Raw genomic sequence first — 17,121 nt, 5'->3', positions numbered from 1 at the left:
GCAGAGCGTGGCCAGCCTGTAACGGGACCTGGCAGGGAGGGCTTCTGTTGCAGGATCCCTTCTCCCAGGCGCTGGAGGTCCCATCCGTGTTGCTCACCGGGTGGCTCCTCCTGGCTACCGTCGTGTGCAGTATGTAACCACGGGAAACACTGGACTATAAAGTAAATTCCAAATGCCTGAGCAAGCTGTTCAGGGCCTCCCGTAGTCCAGCCCCAACCTGCCTTTCTCTCAGCGAACATTTATTGATTATCTAATGCTCAGCCTGCCTCCTGAGCCCAGGGCTACCTCTCCATCTGCACCTTACCTCTGCATTTCCCCTCGGACATACCCTTCAGCCATACCTTCCTCTGGCTCCCAGGCCCACCTGCACATTCACATTCCCCCTTGACAGAGTTGTTCACTTCCTCTCCCCGCCCTGTTGACCTTTTATTTTTTTTTTCAATCAAAATAACATATGCACAAAGTCAAAAAATCAAATTAGAAAGATGGGATCGTAAAGACCGCTCCATTTCTTAGCAGTTGCAATACTGTTCCTCTTTCGAGGGACAGCAAGCGGCCCCTCTTCTGCCACACTTTCTGGGCTGTATGTGATCTGGGGTCTGTCTGACTCCTCATACTGTGGCCTGGTCCCAGGAGAAGTGGTGTTTGGGGCCGTGGCTTCTCCCCTGGTTTTGGTTCTTTTGGTTCTTTTGGTGGAAATGTGGTTCTTTTGGGTGGAATGCCTAAATACTTAGGCATTTTATCCTTAGAAACAGCAGTGCCCCGAAGCACACCTCTAATGGGCCCTGGAGGTTTCAGGATTCCGTCTGGAGAGTATGAGTGAGAGATGGTGCGACCGCTTCGCAGGCCAGACCCCACACTTTAGAGACAGCCCGCAACCAGGAACGTTGGAGTGTGGCTGGTCTGTTCAGATGAAAATCGGGCCTCCTGTGGGACGTGAGTGGAAAGACAGAGTGACCTTGCTGGTTTGCTCTTCCGTGTGTGAGTCTCCTTCCTCCCACCCTCTCCTGAGCATCAGGGTGACCGTGAATGGAGGGGTGTCTGGCCCTTCTGATAGGGGAGGCAGGGAAATCGGTGCGGACACGATTTAGCTCGAGGTGTGTTCCCACCAGCTCTCATCTGTTTTGTCTTGGTGCAGCTCTTCTCACGATGGGAGAGTGAGCTGGCCGTCTGCTGCTTTAAAATAGTGGTTCTCACCAGGGGCTTTCAGAATGTATGTGCCTGGAACTCCCCACGCACCACACCACCACATGCTTCATTCCCCTACCTGGTGCCCCCCTTTTTTGGGGGTGGTGGGTGGAGGCAAGGACTTCCTTTAAGGAGTCCTTTTTCTCTTGCTGGTTCCTTAACTTTAAGAGGATCAAGTTTTCCTTTTGATTAAAAAAAGAGAGACCAAGTACATTCTCTTTATGTCTATACTTTTGCCAATTTGGGAGATTTAAGAAGACATGATTGGGAATTTTGAACTTGAGAATAAACTTCGATGTGCCTCTGCTTGCCGTGACTAGTGTGGTTCTCCTTAAAGTATTTCCTGCAGTGCCCTGTTCCTGGTTAATGTGTGTGGGGATGGTGCCGGGCGGTATCCGCATGCCCCGATTTTGATGATTTCTGCAAGTGTTTTCAGAGGGCCAGGGTGTGATTGTCCGTCTTTTCCGTATCATACATAGTAAGGACGAGGTTCCAGGTCGGGACGCAGATTCTGAGTTGGAACCCTGAGAGAGCTGAAGGCTTTCCTGGGTGGGCATGCTTCTCCTTGATGTGGTTTGGGTTTCTTCTCTGCCGTGCGTGCCTACTAAGGATTTTGGAAGGCAAGGATAGTACTTTCTGAGCCCTTGATGAGGTCTGTAGCTCCATTCCGGAAGACATTCTGGAAGACAGTTCTTTCCTCACAAAGCCCTGTGCCAAAAAAGCCTCTCTCTCCCGGCCGCCTGCAGGGATGTCCTCGGCTTGACACAGTCTGCGCTGGTTGGTGGTGGATGGGGGCTGGAGTGTCACCAGCAGATCCCAGTGCCGTGGATGGGCTGTGGGTGCAAGTGGGAGAGGTTCGGGCACAGGGCTGAAGGGTGAGACCGTGTGTCCATGGGCGGCTGGCTGTGGGCTGGGAAAATAGGGTGCGGGCTGCCGTTGGGACCTGCAGTCTGGCTTAGGCCATGGTTCCACTGCCCCCTGAGAACTGGTGGCAGACAGGATTGAATTAAATTTACCGATTTGACTGCTGATTTTGCAACGGACACTGAGTGGCAGACACTGGTATGATTTGGCATTTTCGTAGCAGTCTGTGGGTGCCTGAACGGAATTTCCTTTCTCTGGGAGAAAGGCGGGAACAGCAGAGACTCCTGGGTAGCCTTTTGGGGCCCAGCCCTGGTCCCTCAGTGGGTGGGCATTGTGCTGTGATGTTTGCTCACACCATGATCCGGGAGCCCCGCACACACCCATTCCTGCCCTGTCTCCCCATAGCACCTTCCTCGAAGCAGGAGTGTGGCAAGGAGGAAGGAGGACTTGGAATTCGGGTCAGGTGGGAGGACAGTGGTCCTGTGGTCCCACGATGCTACGGGTCCTTGGGCTGGGCAGGATACGCAGGGAGGTCAGAGGTCTCCCTGCCAGGCTCTGCTTGCTCCCTTTGCTTTTCTTGCTGGGTGCCAGTTTCCTGTCTGACTAGGCAGGTGCCGAGCTATGTGTGCCCTCTGCCCAGGGCCCTTGCAGCTCCTGTCATACGATCCTGCGAGCTCATCTGAGGCAGAGCACACATTTTCCACTCTCCGCCCACCCTCCTCCCCTCAAGAGGAGAGCAGGGCAGCAAGGCGGGCTCATGCTGATTTGTCTTGGGGGGGGTACGGGACACGTTTGAGCCAAGGCCCTTGCCCCTCCCTCCATCCTGGCCTTGCTGGGAGCTTATGGAGCCTGTTGAAGGCAGATACAGAGGTTGTGTCACCGGCGTGGAACCATGCTATAGAGTTGCCCTTCTAGAGCTGAAGGAGACTCGCTCCGTCACACAGGGAGCGGCAGGACGAGGCCCGAGACCCAGTCTCCTGATTTCTGGGCCAGCTACCTCGTGCTGCTCCTGGCCTTGCTGCTTTTGGGGCCTGTCTTGCAGGCTGCTCCTCCCAGGCGCTGTCTGTGCCTGGGCTGCCCCGGGGCATCCTCCTGACACCCCGAGCCGCTCTCTGCGCTTCCTGCGTCCAGGGCCCACACCACTACAGCTGTTTTCTCGAAGTGTGTTCCGCACGGTGGAACCGGTTATTCCACGAGACAGGGTTTCTGCTGCCCAAGACAAACTCGTAGCAAGTGCCTTGTTAAACACCATTCACAGGCCGCTTTCCTGAAGGACTTCCCAGAGCCTTTAACATGCTAATGTGCATTCCGAATTTCCAAGAGTGGAGAATTAAAAGGCCAGAATGGGATTTATTATAAAGAAAGGGCGTGCAGTGCAGCTGGGCCTGAGGAGGAACTGAAACCCAGGACAGGAAAGGCAGTTTGTGAAATTCTCTGACTCCGTCTTTTGGTTTGTTTTGGTTGTGCTTTTTAATCTCTGCCCTTTCTCTGTGTCTTTTTCCTTCTGTCTACCCTCACACTGGGCTTTTAAAAAAACATCACAGTAAAATCTACATAACATCAAACTTGCCATCCTAACCACGTTTGAGCGCCCGGTTCGGTGGCATTAAGTACATTCCCAGAACCGTACATCTTGCAAAAACGAAACTCTGTGCCCGGGGAACAACCCTGTTCCCCTCCCCCCCATTCTACTTTCTGTTTCTATGGTTTTGGAGACTCCGGGTACCTCATGTTATGGGGAACCAAACGGTATTTGTGTGTGTGTGTGTGTGTGTGTGTGTGTGTGTGTGTGTGTGTGTGAGAGAGAGAGAGAGAGAGAGACTGCCTTATTTCACTCAGCATCACGTCCTCCAGGTGTGTGTGTGTGTGTGTGTGAGAGAGAGAGAGAGAGAGAGAGAGAGAGAGAGAGAGACTGCCTTATCTCACTCAGCACCACGTCCTCCAGGTTCACCCAAGTTGTAGCCTATGCCAGAATGTCATTCCTTTTTAAGGCCAAATAATATTCTGTTGTCTGTATGAACCCCTTTTTGTTTATTCATTCATCCATCAAGGGACAGGACGCACGGGTGGTTTCCACTCACCCCCGACTTCTTCTCTGGTCCACAGATCACTAAAAAATGCGTGGCCCTCAGTTGTACCTTTTACAAGCAGAGTCACTGAAAAAGAAAGAGGCGAAACTGCTTCTCTCAGCCCCTCCCTCGACCATACTGGTGCCGACTGGCCACCCCTCTCTCCCCTCGAGCTCCTTCCTGGCACGAGGACGGTCTGTGTCCTTCTCCACTTATCTCCCATGTTGCTTGTTACTTATTTCCCCGGTGACTCTCCTTTCTGCGTCCTGGTGCCCGATCGAGGGCGGGTGCTCCCTGTGGGCAGGTTGAAGAAGTGAAGATCGCACTAAAGGGGCTCTGGCCCTGAACTTGGCCACGGTGGGCCCAGAGGGGCCCTGACTGAGTCCTCCATGCTCAGGGGCCACTTGCCTCTGTCCCAGGCCTGTGTCATTAAATGTGGCCTCCTTTGAGTAGACCCCTGGCTCCCTGGGACAGAGAGATACCCAGTTGTCCTTTTCGTGTCCACAGGGGGTGGTGCATTTTGGTTCAGTAAAATTTACTCCAGCTGCCTCACCCCTAATTTAAAAAGAGAGAGGTGAGAAATCAATCCCAAATTTCCCGATGTGAGCAGTTTTGTCAGGGAGAAGCCTTCCTGACACTATAGAAAGGGTGGGTAGGAGAAGAGACGGTCATCGTTGCCAGCCAGCTCGAGCAAGGCCTTTCCCATGGTGACCTCACTTTGGCTGCCGACAGCTCTCTGGGAGCTTGAGAGGGGATTATTCCACGCCCCGACATTGAGGACCCTGCTCGAGATCCCAGTGCTGGAATTCCGACCGACAAGGTCAGACTGGCTGGCTCTAAAGCTTCCTGCCTCTGACCCCCCCCTCTGTACACACCGCCTCCTCAACCACCCCCCCTCACTTAACCCAGGTTCCCTCCCCTTCTGCCAAGGCTGGATGCACGATGTTACTAGAAAGTGCTAGGGTTGAGAGGGCCCTTTTTTTAGGGTTTCTCCAAACTGAGTGATGACCAGAATCATCTGGGGAATTTAAAAAAAAAAGTTTAGAATCAACATGTGTTGGAGTAGTGCCCAGAGGAACATTTCTAAACATTTCCCCATGATTCTGGTAATCAGCCACTGTGCCAGTCCTCTCCATTTTCCAGTTGAGGACCCTGAGGACCAGAGGGATGAGAGGACATAGCCAAGGCCGCTTGGCCCTGTCGGAGTAGGGGTCAGGTCCAGAATCCCACCTCTCAGCTCCTCATTCCAGGTCCTGTGCGTCTTCTCACACTGCCACCCCCATTGTAAGGGGCTCCTCTGTTTCTACCGACTGGGACCCAAGGGAGGCCTTCACCACAGGCCGGTCTTGCTGTCCATGGCCAGAAATGGGCCGTGAGGGGTGGAGAAGGCAGCCAGCTTCTGCAGTCCGTCCCCAGGGGCCTCTCCTCTAGTCACAGGCCTGGCAGGAGCTACCCTGTATTGACAGGTCCCAGGGACAGGCTGCCTTGGCTCTGGGTGTGGCTCAGCAGGTCACCCCTGGGCTTGAGAAATGCAGCAAAATGGGGACTTCTAATCAATAGGGAAGGGGTGGTGGGAGGAATAGGTAACTCCAGGAAAGCTACTCATATTTTGGGGGGAGAGTGAAGTAATGGACCTCATTCCCTCTCACCCCTGTTGGTAGCCTAAGTTGCACACGTCTGTTTGTTCATCCATTCGTTCAGCAAATATTTTTTGGACCCCCCCTCCCCCCCCCCGCCGTGTGAGACGCTTTAATAGGCATCGTAGATACACTGTAAATAAGACAGACGCAGCCCCCCCCCCAGGCGCTTAGACCTCTGCAGGGTTAGGTAACTAGAACCACATCCTTTATTGTCATTAATAGTAACAATGGTCATAGACATTTAATTTTCTCCACCATTCTGTCACTGGAGGAAATGAAAGTGGGGAGACGGTAACCATCTAGCCCAGGGGCACAGCGTAAGTGATGGGATCTGGGTGCCGTCCCTGTTTGCTCTGTGCCGCCTCCCGCCTGGTGCTTCTGCTTTTCATCAGGGCAATTATAGGAAAAAGACGGTGGGCGGGCACTACAGAGCTTTGTCTGCTGTAAAATGTGAGCGATTTCAAGTGTCTTTGAGAATTTAGTACCCTGGGTAGCCTCAGCTATCCTGAGGAAGTGGTTGTGCCTCTTGCACACTGGATGCTTTGCACTCCCGTACTTGGTTCGCTCCGGCCAGGAGCACCCACGGAGCAAAGTCAGATTGATAAATTCCCTCCTTCTTCCCTTGCTCTTGTTTGCTTATAATGTATCCTCCATGATGAAGCCACCGCGAATACTTTTGGAGACATGTTAGAATAGAAAACAGTTCAACAAAAAGGCACAGGGACACTGAGCTCATCCATCCCCACCTGGCACTGCCCTGAACCTGGGCCCGGGCGTGGGGCTTGGGCCCAGGGGGCGTTTTCACCAGAAAACAAGGGGTAAAGTGGTGAGTTCTTTCGTTGTGGGTTTTTTTTGTTTTTGTTTTTTGAGGGTTTTTTTGAGAGAGAGAGAGAAAGTGGGGGAGGGGCCGAGGGAGAGGGACAAGCAGGCTCCACACCGGGTATGGAGCTGATGCGGGGCTCGATCTCATAATCCCGAGATCATGACCTGAGCCAAAACCAAGAATCAGACCCTTAACTGATTGAGCCACCCAGGCGCCCCAAGTGGTGAGTTTTTAATTTAGCTAAATTTAATTTAAAAAACAGTCTTATAATCAGAGGTAGTCTTTGATTTTGGGGGGGGGAGGGGCATTAAAAATGTCCTTTCGTAGAAGATGGTTGTAATGGAGGGCAGTGGTGATTGTTACTCATGTTGTTACTGTTTCGTGTCCTTTCTTGGCAAAATGAAAAGTTGCCAATGATGTGCCCATTTTCCTTATGGTTTTTACTAACTGGTGACATCTGAAAATGACCATTAATTTTTAAAATTTGTTTATTTTTTAAACTCAAGTGTAGTTAAATGCAGCGTTACATTAGTTTCAGGAGTACAGTGTAGTGACTCAGCACTTCCATACAGTACTCAGTGCTCGTTACGGTACGTTTAGTCCTACTCCCTATCACCCAGTTCACCCACCCCCCACCCCTTCCCCTCTGGCAAACACCAGTGTGCGCTCTCTAGTGAAGAGTCTGTTGTTTTGTGTGTTGTTTGTCTCTTTTTTTCTTAATTTGTTCGTTTGTTTCTTAAATTCCATATGAGTGTTAATTTAAATCATTGGTTTTCACACTATTCCTCTGAGCCCTGGAATTGCTGGGTTGCTGGGGGGGCGGGTGCATAGGGGTGCCTGCCTCGGAGTGAGAAGAGAGCCCAGGGCTCTCCCCCCATTCTCAATTAGAGAAATTCTTCTTCCATTTTACATATTAGCTTTGGGTATGATTTTGTTTGGTGGTAAAAGGATATCCCTGCTCACGGTTGGAGACCCTCTACTCTAGACTGTGTGTGTTGAGCAGAGAGGAGGAAGGCATGCTGTTGTTTTGCAGGACTGAGCCAGGGTGGGTCTTTCACCTGGCAGATGTTATCTCCTGTACCAGTCAGGGTTCTCCAGAGAGACCAAACCAGGAGAGAGGGAGAGAGAGAGTGTGTGTGCGCGTAGAGCCACCAAACTACACAGGGTAATCTGTTTCACTCAAAGTCTAATTTAATGATATAAATGTTAATCTCATCTAAGAAATACCTCCATAGCAACATCTAGACTAGTGTTGGGCCATAGTTGGAGCCATTGTGGGTACCATGGTCTTGCTATGTTGATACATAAATTAACTGTCCTACTTACTTAAGTGCCCTGGTCGTCCGATACAGATAACAGAGATGGGGAAAGCCGAGTTCTGCCACAAGGAGGCAAGGCTACACACAGGAAGAAATTAAGAGTAGGACCATTTATATGTCAAGTGCTAACTTCTGAAGACAAAATGTAAAATGCATTTAGAGGAGCTGTGGGATGAGGTCTGGAGCACCCCTGGGAGATTCCTGGTGGGGGCTGAGCAGGAGCATTCAGAACATGGAAGTCTCAGGTAAGTGAGGACACAGACTCTGGGACCAGAGGGGGAAACCACAGGATAAGAATGCTTCCAGTTGACTAAGCCTCTGAGTTTCTTAAGAGGTTCACATGTGTTTTTCATTTGATGTTTGTGACCATCCTGGTTTTTTTAATCGGGGCTTCCCGTGGTCCAGAGAGGTTAAGGGATTCCTCAGGGTCACACAGCTTGCTGGTGGCAGGGTACATCTTCCTAGTTCATATCCTGGCCCCAGCCTTCTTCCCCCCTGCTGGCCATCATGAAATCCATGCGATGTGCGTACGTGTCCAGGAAGGAGGGAATCAGCTCCTCGCCGAGGAATCCTGTGAAACTGAAAATGGACAGTTTGCTGTCACTCTCTCCCTGGGTCTTTTTTTCCTCTTTACCATCCTTGTTAACTTCCACCATTTTGTGTTCTTGCCTCCCCCCCCCAGACACGAATGCAGAGTTTGAATCCAGATCCCAAAGCGCAGTACACAAGTGTCTACGGAGCCCTCAAGAAAATCGTTCGGACTGAAGGCTTCTGGAGGCCGCTGCGAGGCCTCAACGTGATGATGATGGGCGCAGGGCCGGCCCACGCCTTGTATTTCGCCTGCTATGAAAACATGAAAAGGACTTTAAATGCTGTTTTCCACCACCAAGGAAACAGCCACCTAGCCAACGGTATTTTGAAAGCGTTTGTCTGGAGTTAGAGAGCTCTCTCCTTCAACAGACCCTTCCCCAGGGTTCTCCTCCCTGTGACCCAGCAGCCTGACGCCTCATCTCCGCCGCGCTTGCTTACGAATAAAGAACTCTAGAGTTGTGTGTGCACACACACCCAACACACGCACACACACACACACACACATGCTTTTTCTGTTCCCCTCCTTCGCTTTCTAAAGCCTGGGGGAAGTCGGTGACAGAGGTGTTTCAGTTTGCATTGTTGCGTGGGTTTTTCATTGTTTTTTTGTTTTGTTTTGTTTTTTTTTAAGACATTGAAAAGCAATTAATGATCAGATCTAGGAAAAAAAACCCTGAATAGAAACAAAACTTTTCAATGCTGGATTCAAAAAAAAAAATGTTATCTGGACAGCTTCTTTGAGACTATTTAAAAACTGGTTCAACAGGTCTCTGCAACGTCAAGATCTAACTAAGCTTTAAAAGGTCAAGAAGTTTTATGGCTGACAAAGGATTTGCTGCAGCACAGGCCACCTTTCCCACCTTAAGCCTCTGGGGATCTGGGGATTTCGCCCCCATTCTCTGCTGTTGGTCTCGGTGGCATCTCTCAGCGAGCAAGGGCTGGAGTAGTTTTCCTTTGTTGTTTTGAGGGAGAGAGGCGGGAGGGGGCTTGGGTTGGTGGGCGGGCGGGCAGCTCTTTCCCCCTCTCCTGTGGGTTCTGCTTTGGTTGGTTTTTGTTTGGGGCATGGAATAAGGTGTCCTTATTTTAACAAAACTGATTTTTCAACACTGAAGAGATAAGAGTGACCAGCAACAGCTTTCCCCCCTTCTTTTTGTACTACTAAGAGGGAACCCAAAAGCATCCCTTCCATCAGCAAACCCTGGTAATAATAACTACCTGGCGGGTTTGCAGACATTTATTTTGCTTTAAAAAAAAAATGGGCCCCTGGTTCCATTTATCAAGACGGTCCCTAAGGGTCACCCTCTGATGCTGTCCCCCTGAGTCCGTGGCCTTAGGGTTTGCCTTGTGTAATGGTTTGGTCCCTGGGCCACTGAAGCCCTTGGAGGCGGTTGGATGGAACACAGTTCTGCCCAGCGCTGTTACCGCTTCGCTGCGATGTATGCTGTGGTTGCGTTTTGACCTTTTTGGTGGTAATCGTAAGTGTGTGCAGAGGGGGGAGGGGGCTTTATATGCATTTCTGAAGCATTATCCTGGTGTTGCTCATTCCTCCCACCTGCCGGGGCTAATCTTAATTGCTGGGCAGTGTCACCTGCCTCGGGAGGAAGCCCAAAAGCAAAATTCCAGGCCTGAATTAGAGTTCAGAAGTTCCTGGTTCTTGAAGCCAGGCCAGTGAGAGCCTCAAGATGGGGTCTGCTGTCTCCGAGACAAGTCATCACTCTGCAGCCCAGCCCTGGAAATCTGCCATACACAGAGCTTCCTGATGTCTGCTTCTCCTGCCTGTTTTCTTGAAAATGCCTGGATTTTATTAAGGATCTTTCTTTTTAAATTTCTTTTCTTTTTCTCCCCTCTTAGCTATATATATATGTCATCCCCTTTGCTTGCCCCAGCTCAAGGGCAGAGTAAATTAGTCCATAGACAAAGGAGGGACAGGAGAGAATTAAAATCTGGACAGTTTCCCACGGTGGAAAGTCACTAAACGTGATTTCTGGGTGCCGTCGGCCTCAGCAGGTCTAACCTTTCCCAGCATTGGCTACACATCTGTAGGGTAGACATGTGCCTCATGGCACCTGTGTAATCGTCCCCATTTTTGCCAACCATTCAATCATCACTTTACGTTTTGAAGAGTCAGTGCTCACCTGAGGGCAACTGGGCATAGATTTTGCTTCTTAGAAAGCTCTGTGCAGGGTTCCATCTGATTTTAGGTTCCGGGAACTTCCTCAGAACACCTGGTCGCAGAGGGTAATTTTCTGGAGTTTGTTTTGCAGGGATAGCTGGGAGTATGGCCACCCTGCTCCACGATGCGGTAATGAATCCAGCAGAAGGTAATGCTTCATGGTCCCAGGGAATGGCAGGAGGGGATATGGAAGGGGCAGGAGAAACGGTGGTGGGTGGGGACGGAAGGTGGGACAAGGGGACTTCCAGCCCCCAGTCAGAATAAGCAAATTCTTTACCACATTAGCAAAGGCCTTGAAAAGGGGCTGGGCATTTGAGTTTATGGTGTTCCTGTTCCCTGTGGTCCGCGGACCAGCAGCATCAGCATCTCCTGGGAGCGTGTTAGGAATGCTTACTCTAGTCCCACCCCAGACCTGCTAAATCGGTCTCTGGGGAGTAGAGACAGGGAGTCTGTTTTAACAAGCTCCCTTGGCTAGTCTTTGGCACTCCTGTAAAACCTGTGTGTACGTGTACATGTGTGCACAGGCACGTACACGCACTCTCACGCACACAGACACACGCACACCCTCTGGCCCTTATTAACCTTCATCAATCGTAGACAAATTTAGGGTGAAGCCGTCAAAGGCCATTTATTAGGGCTTCGGTTCAATTTGCTTTTTTAAAAGAGATCTGAAATCATTACAGACCATCCCAAACATACGCAGATGTGGAGCGAAGAGTGTTAGGAATGCCCGTGTGCGCCCCTCTCTACTCGTGATTTAACCTTTGGCCATCTTGTCCTAGCCAGCTCCTCCCGCGTTATCTTTTTTTTTATTTTGAATTTGGGAGCAGTGGAAAACGGTTGTCAGCCGTGCAGACGTGAGTCCTTAGCCGACTCGGGTCTGCACAGCGAGGAGCTTTGGGGCCTGCTACTGGGCATCCTCCCACCTGGGTTATTCTCGGTGTGACATGTATGACCCTCTCCACCTTTCTCCCCATCTGAAAATGGTCCCTTGCCAGAAGGGAAATCAGGGGTAAAACGTCAGCATTTTAAGTCTTGTGTTATGAGTGTGTCTGTTTTTGTCTTTTAAGGTGAAAATTTCTTATTTGCTCTCAGCTGCCTCCCATCCCCTGGCAGACAGGGGACTTGTTCTGACCTTCGGGGACTTGATGGGTCAGACTGGGAGAGGTGGGCTTCGTTTTTGTGTGTTTAGGGCCGTGCATCCAGGGACCTGGTCAGTGACCAGTTAATTAGCCTGTGTCACCAGGCAAGAATTTTGTTTCTGCTTTTCAAAGAGAAAAGCAGATATACTGAGTTAAGGACTTCATTTGGCTACAAGTAAAGCAGAGCGCACTGCATGTGTCCATTTGGCAGTGCAGGGGGCTATTACCACTCAAGCCTGACGGACCCCAGTTGGCCCCTAGTTGCCTCATGTCCTTTGACCCAGCAGTTACTTCTGTACTTTAAGCCAGGGTCTTCACTGGAGTTTGTCACTGAATCTGGGCTCACGTAATTCCAGTGTTTCTTCCAAGTGCGCTGTGACATGCAGAAGCTAAAACCGCTGTGTGCAGACCACATGCAGAGAATAAAAGATGGGACACACGTGCAGCTGGGGTGGTGGAGGGCAGAGAGGCCAGGAGGGCGGGGTTCAGTTTTGCCGCAGGTGCGATGCTGGAGGCCTCTGGGATCCAGGGGATCAGAACAGTGAGTCTAGTCTGAAGTGGCTGCCTGGTTCGGGGACCACCTTCTGGGGGCTGCAGGCAGGAGACACTGAGCACCGGGTCCTGGGGCTACGTCTGCAAATGGGAGAGCCCAGAGCTGGCTTGTTTGCTCAGGCTGGGGCTGCGTGTGTGCTAGCTCTCTGGGACCTGGTACCGGTGTGTCTAAACTTGCTTGTTTCTCTTTACGGCTTGGCTGCCCATTTCGCTCCGACCCGGGGTGGGGCCAAACCCAACCAACCACCCCCCGACTGCCGGCGGCCCGACCCCAGTTGTGAAACAGCGCATGCAGATGTACGACTCGCCGCACCGGTCGGCGCTTCGCTGCGTCTGGACAGTTTGGAGGACCGAGGGCTTGGGGGCCTTCTACCGGAGCTACACCACACAGCTGACCATGAACATTCCCTTCCAGTCCATCCACTTCATCACCTATGAGTTCCTGCAGGAGCAAGTCAACCCTCACCGGGGCTACAACCCACAGTCCCACATCATCTCGGGCGGGCTGGCCGGGGCCCTGGCTGCAGCCGCCACCACCCCCCTGGACGTCTGCAAGACCCTCCTCAACACTCAGGAGAACATGGCCCTCAACCTGGCCAACATCAGTGGCCGGCTGTCGGGCATGGCCAATGCCTTCAGGACGGTGTACCAGCTCAATGGCCTACCCGGCTACTTCAAGGGCATGCAGGCACGCGTCATCTACCAGATGCCCTCCACTGCCATTTCCTGGTCTGTCTATGAGTTCTTCAAGTACTTTCTCACCAAGCACAAGCTGGAGAATCGAGCTCCGTACTAAAGGAACAGGCTGTGGGCAGTGATTCCAGAATCTTTTATTTTTAAAAGACTTGCCCTGCCTGCTTCCATTCCCTTGTCCTCACACCGAGATTGTTTTGGCAGGGTGTTGGCAGGGTGGGCCCTCTGCTCCCTGACGCCTGAGAGAGAGGGGACAGTGGGACAGCTGCTTACTGGAAGGCCGTCCACAGGGACGTCCGTGGTGGTAGGTGGGGGAAGACTTTGGAAGGGGAGTGAGGGACGGCTTTTGCCGTCCCTCCCCTGACAGGAATGTAGCTTTCCTGCCCCACTGTAGCAGTCTCCAGCCCTATAATCGCAGCTTACACGGGAGGGGAGAAAATGTGCAGTGACTGAAAACATTAAAGAAAAAAAGAGCATTCTGTATATAAAAGTTCTAGTATACAGTACAAAATAGATGGATAATGTTTATCCTTTATTTTTCTACGTAGAAGTTTTTGGGTGTGTGTGTGCGCATGTGTGCAAATAGGTGGTACAGCTAGGCATATCACGCTGTTTAAAAAAAAAAATAGAGGGCTGAATTCTTCCATTGGGTTAAGTAAAAAGGCACCAAAGTGAAAAATTGCTGAATGTGGCCTAAAATTGTGTTAAGCCCCTAGATGGAAGTTTCGCTTGAATATAAAATAATAAAGTTTATATTTTGAATTTCTCTTTTCGTGGGGGAAAAAGGTACGTTGCAAACAAAATCAAAATAACGATATATTACTTCCAGCTACTTTTTTTCTCCCCTTATTCAATCAGTCACCGTGTGCCTTTTCCTTTTGTCTTTCCCGAAAATTCCAAGACCAAAGATCTGGCCCTGGGGCATTTTCTCGTGCTGTAGGCGCGTACACATGCATACACAATGGTGTCAGGATGGGTCACATTGGAGGACGGTGGCCCCCAGCAGGACTGCGACGACTAGCCTTATTCCTGCTGACACCATTCCCTTCCGTGTCGTGAGTGATCAGATGTCTGCCTCCCTGGGCCAGCACTTAGTAGCTCTTGAAATGCCAAGGTTTTGTTACTTGTTGGAAGGCAGTTCGGATAAATCCTCTGTAGGACTTATTTCTGCTTTAGCCTTTAACTCCGGCACCTCAGACGTGTGTGTGTGTGTGTGTGTGTGTGTGTGTGTGTGGACTAAATCTGTGTCCCTGTCAAGTATGTCTGTGGCATTTGTCCGTCCCTCTGTCCACCATTAGTTCACCTGGCACGGAGCCCCTCACCTCGCAGGGACAGAGGCCAGGCCCTCCGGCCAAGCCCAGCTGCTGAAGGGAGACCTGGACCCTCGTGCACAAATCAGGCTGCCTCTGCAGAGCTGTCTTCAGCCTCACGCATCTGCATCAGCCGGGAACTTGAGGCCTAACTGCCTTGTTGTTTGAAATGGCGCGTCGGAGCCAGATTACCACTGAGAGAATGCAAGCTGGTTTCCTCTGGCCACGCCCTTTGATTGGCTGCCAGACATCTCCAAGGGAAGCCCAAATGGCTTCACTGTTTCCTTCTGGAGCCCTTTAAAAATGAGCAGGAAGCACGTGTATGTTCGATCTGGCGGGCCTGGCCCTGACCTTCGGCCTTTGTCCTTTGCCCTGACCTGCCCCACGGTCAAGGTAGTGCACCTCGCTGAGATACAGATCCGGGCTCCTTTGGAGGCTGTCACTCGGCCAAGAACTCAAGGTGGCACTGGGACAGTTTTCATCTTGGGACCCTGCACACTGCCTTCAGGAGTCGTTCTGAGGTCAGAGACGGAAGGGGGCTGTATCAGGCAGCTCCCACGTGTGCCCCACGAGCAGGACCTTGCTCCCGGGCGGGGAGGGCTCCGCTGCTGGCCTGTCTTACTTTGGAATTAACCACTCCCCACCCCCTGCCAGTTGGAAACCAGTTGCAGCAAGCCTCTGTCCCACCTGGGGGTGCAAAAAGCCCATGGAGACCGTGATGCTCTGGGAAGTATTTACATCCTCGACTAAAACATGCTGTACATTACTGTTACATTCTGCAAAAGGAAGAAAACCAGAGAGAATTCTAAAATAATGATCCAACTGCTCTTTCTCATCCTCTTAAGATGTGCCACATGCTGCAAAATATTCTCTCTTCCAGGATTTTGGTTTCGATTGCATTCTGAAAAGAAAACTGTTCACTTCTCTAGGAAAACTCCTTTGGGTAAGGCATGCAAGAAGGAGAGGCAGGAAGTGGGTTTGAGAGCTCTGTGGACTGAGCTGGAAGGTCTGCCCACGGCTCTCCTCTCACCGTACAGATGGATTGGCCGGGAAGTGGGGTGATGCCACCTGGCCTGCCTTCCCTACTGGACCTTCATGAGGCTGGATGAGCCGTGGATCTGAGAGAGTTTTGAAAGTGTGAAGCACTAAACAAATGTAAGTGGTCTTAATCTTGTGGGAATTGAATTTCCCCCTTGCTCTGAGCTCTGTGTTGTTGCTTCGTGCAATCTACAGTCCAGTTGTCAGTTGTGACTTTGACATTGAGAAGTAACTAACTAGGAAAATGTTGTCACCCCACCCCGGTGGCAACCAGCTTCACGTAATCATGGCACCCGCGTGGTCTCTCGTGCGTTTGGGGTGACCTCTGCAGTCAGGCACGCCCCTTGAGTACGGTGCTCAGGAACAGTGTGTGCACAGGCGTGAACTCTTACGCCCGGAACGCGATGTGATATTCAGTCCCTTGTAGATCAGAGTTTTATTTTAGAATAAAAAATTGATTTTTCTCAGATGTGATACAGCTTCAATCCACGACTATTTTTTCTTAATTTTGGATTGAATCTAGCTGTTTACTGGCCTGCATCCTTCTGTGTGTTCTCTGTTTCTGTTTTTGTGTTTTTTTTTTTAATGATGATGTCTTACCCATTCGCGGTCCTCGGAAGTCCCCCTAAAGCTGCATCTCCAACACATTGTTACGCCAATAAGGTTTTATTTAACTTTATTTGAGGATGATTGTGTCTGTTCAATGCGAATGTACTGCTGCTTCCTACCTGTGAGACGCACAATGTACAAGGGTGAGCAAGAGTTTCTTAGATGCCCGGAGCAAGGAGCGGTCACTGCCTCCGGTTGTTGCCAGCTCTTCGGAACAGGGACAAAGGTGTGTCTGTGCGTGGGGATATCTCAGATTTGCTGCTACAGCCGTGACACTGGGGCTAGAGAAAATAAAGCCTTGATCTTTGAAGTGGTGTGGGCTCTGTGGTGGGAATATTGAAAAAAAGAGGAGAGTGGATGGAGAGAAGGAGCCTAATCCGTGGGGCTGGTGCCTACTCCAGCCTCGCTCATGAAGAACCAGCTCCATGACTGTGGTGGAAAGTGCCATGTCAGCTCTCTTAGCACTGGAAGCAGATCACCACATCGGGCAGCCCGGGCACGGCCACATTGTCATGCCCGGGCAAGGCTGAGAGCCGTCTGGCTTTGGTCTCCACCAGAGGGAGGGTGGCGGCTTTCCTTGCTGGTGTGGGAGTGTGAGTGTGACAGGCTGCAAGTGTATGGTAGGCACAGCCCTGGTACCTGGCACGTGCCTGTTTTACAGACACACACACACACACACACACACACACACACTAACCTCTTTGCAGAGGTTTAATCACGGTCGCTCTTCATGGAAGGCCCAAGAGTGACCAGAATCCTCATCTAGTTCCTAGACAACTAAACCTTTTCTGGAGGTAGGAGAGGGGTGGAGGGAGGTCTCAGACCCCTTTGGAAAGCCAGGGACAAGTCTGGACTCTTGAAGCATCACCACTTAAGGCCTCAGGGTGGGTGGAGAGTCAGACTTGAGGCCAGGCTGAGAACTAGCCGTCGGCAAGGGTGCAGGGAGTGGGGGGGAGGGATTAGGGAGCGCAGGAGGCTTGAGGTAAACTCGCAGCTGTGTCATTTTACCGAAGGCCAACCCTGTGCTTCTCAAAGCTGGCTTGCGGCTTGTGGTTGCTCCCACGCCTCTGGGGTGGGTGGCAGGTATGGGAGGGCCTGTTTGCAGTACAGAGC

General features: G+C 51.2%; 1 protein-coding gene across 5 annotated transcripts in view; it reads left to right on the top strand.

The window, feature by feature from the left end:
* Window positions 1–15,873, top strand: part of SLC25A37 (solute carrier family 25 member 37) — a 39,113-nt gene extending 23,240 nt beyond the window's left edge. For 4 of the 5 annotated variants that reach the window (XM_040626495.1, XM_008702067.2, XM_040626496.1 and 1 more), the window contains exons 2-4: window positions 8,586–8,814; window positions 10,756–10,812; window positions 12,634–15,873. In XM_040626495.1, coding sequence (XP_040482429.1) covers window positions 8,586–8,814; window positions 10,756–10,812; window positions 12,634–13,154 — 807 coding nt within the window. In that variant the 3' untranslated portion in view covers window positions 13,155–15,873. Of the gene's footprint in view, window positions 1–8,585; window positions 8,815–8,843; window positions 9,295–10,755; window positions 10,813–12,633 lie in introns of those variants that run through there. The other variant, XM_040626497.1, reaches the window with a different exon arrangement.
* Window positions 15,874–17,121: the final 1,248 nt, after the last annotated feature.

Source organism: Ursus maritimus, unplaced genomic scaffold, assembly GCF_017311325.1.
Source record: "Ursus maritimus isolate PB19 unplaced genomic scaffold, ASM1731132v1 scaffold_11, whole genome shotgun sequence".
NCBI classification, from domain to species: Eukaryota; Metazoa; Chordata; class Mammalia; order Carnivora; family Ursidae; genus Ursus; species Ursus maritimus.
This window is presented reverse-complemented; position numbering and strand designations above follow the sequence as displayed.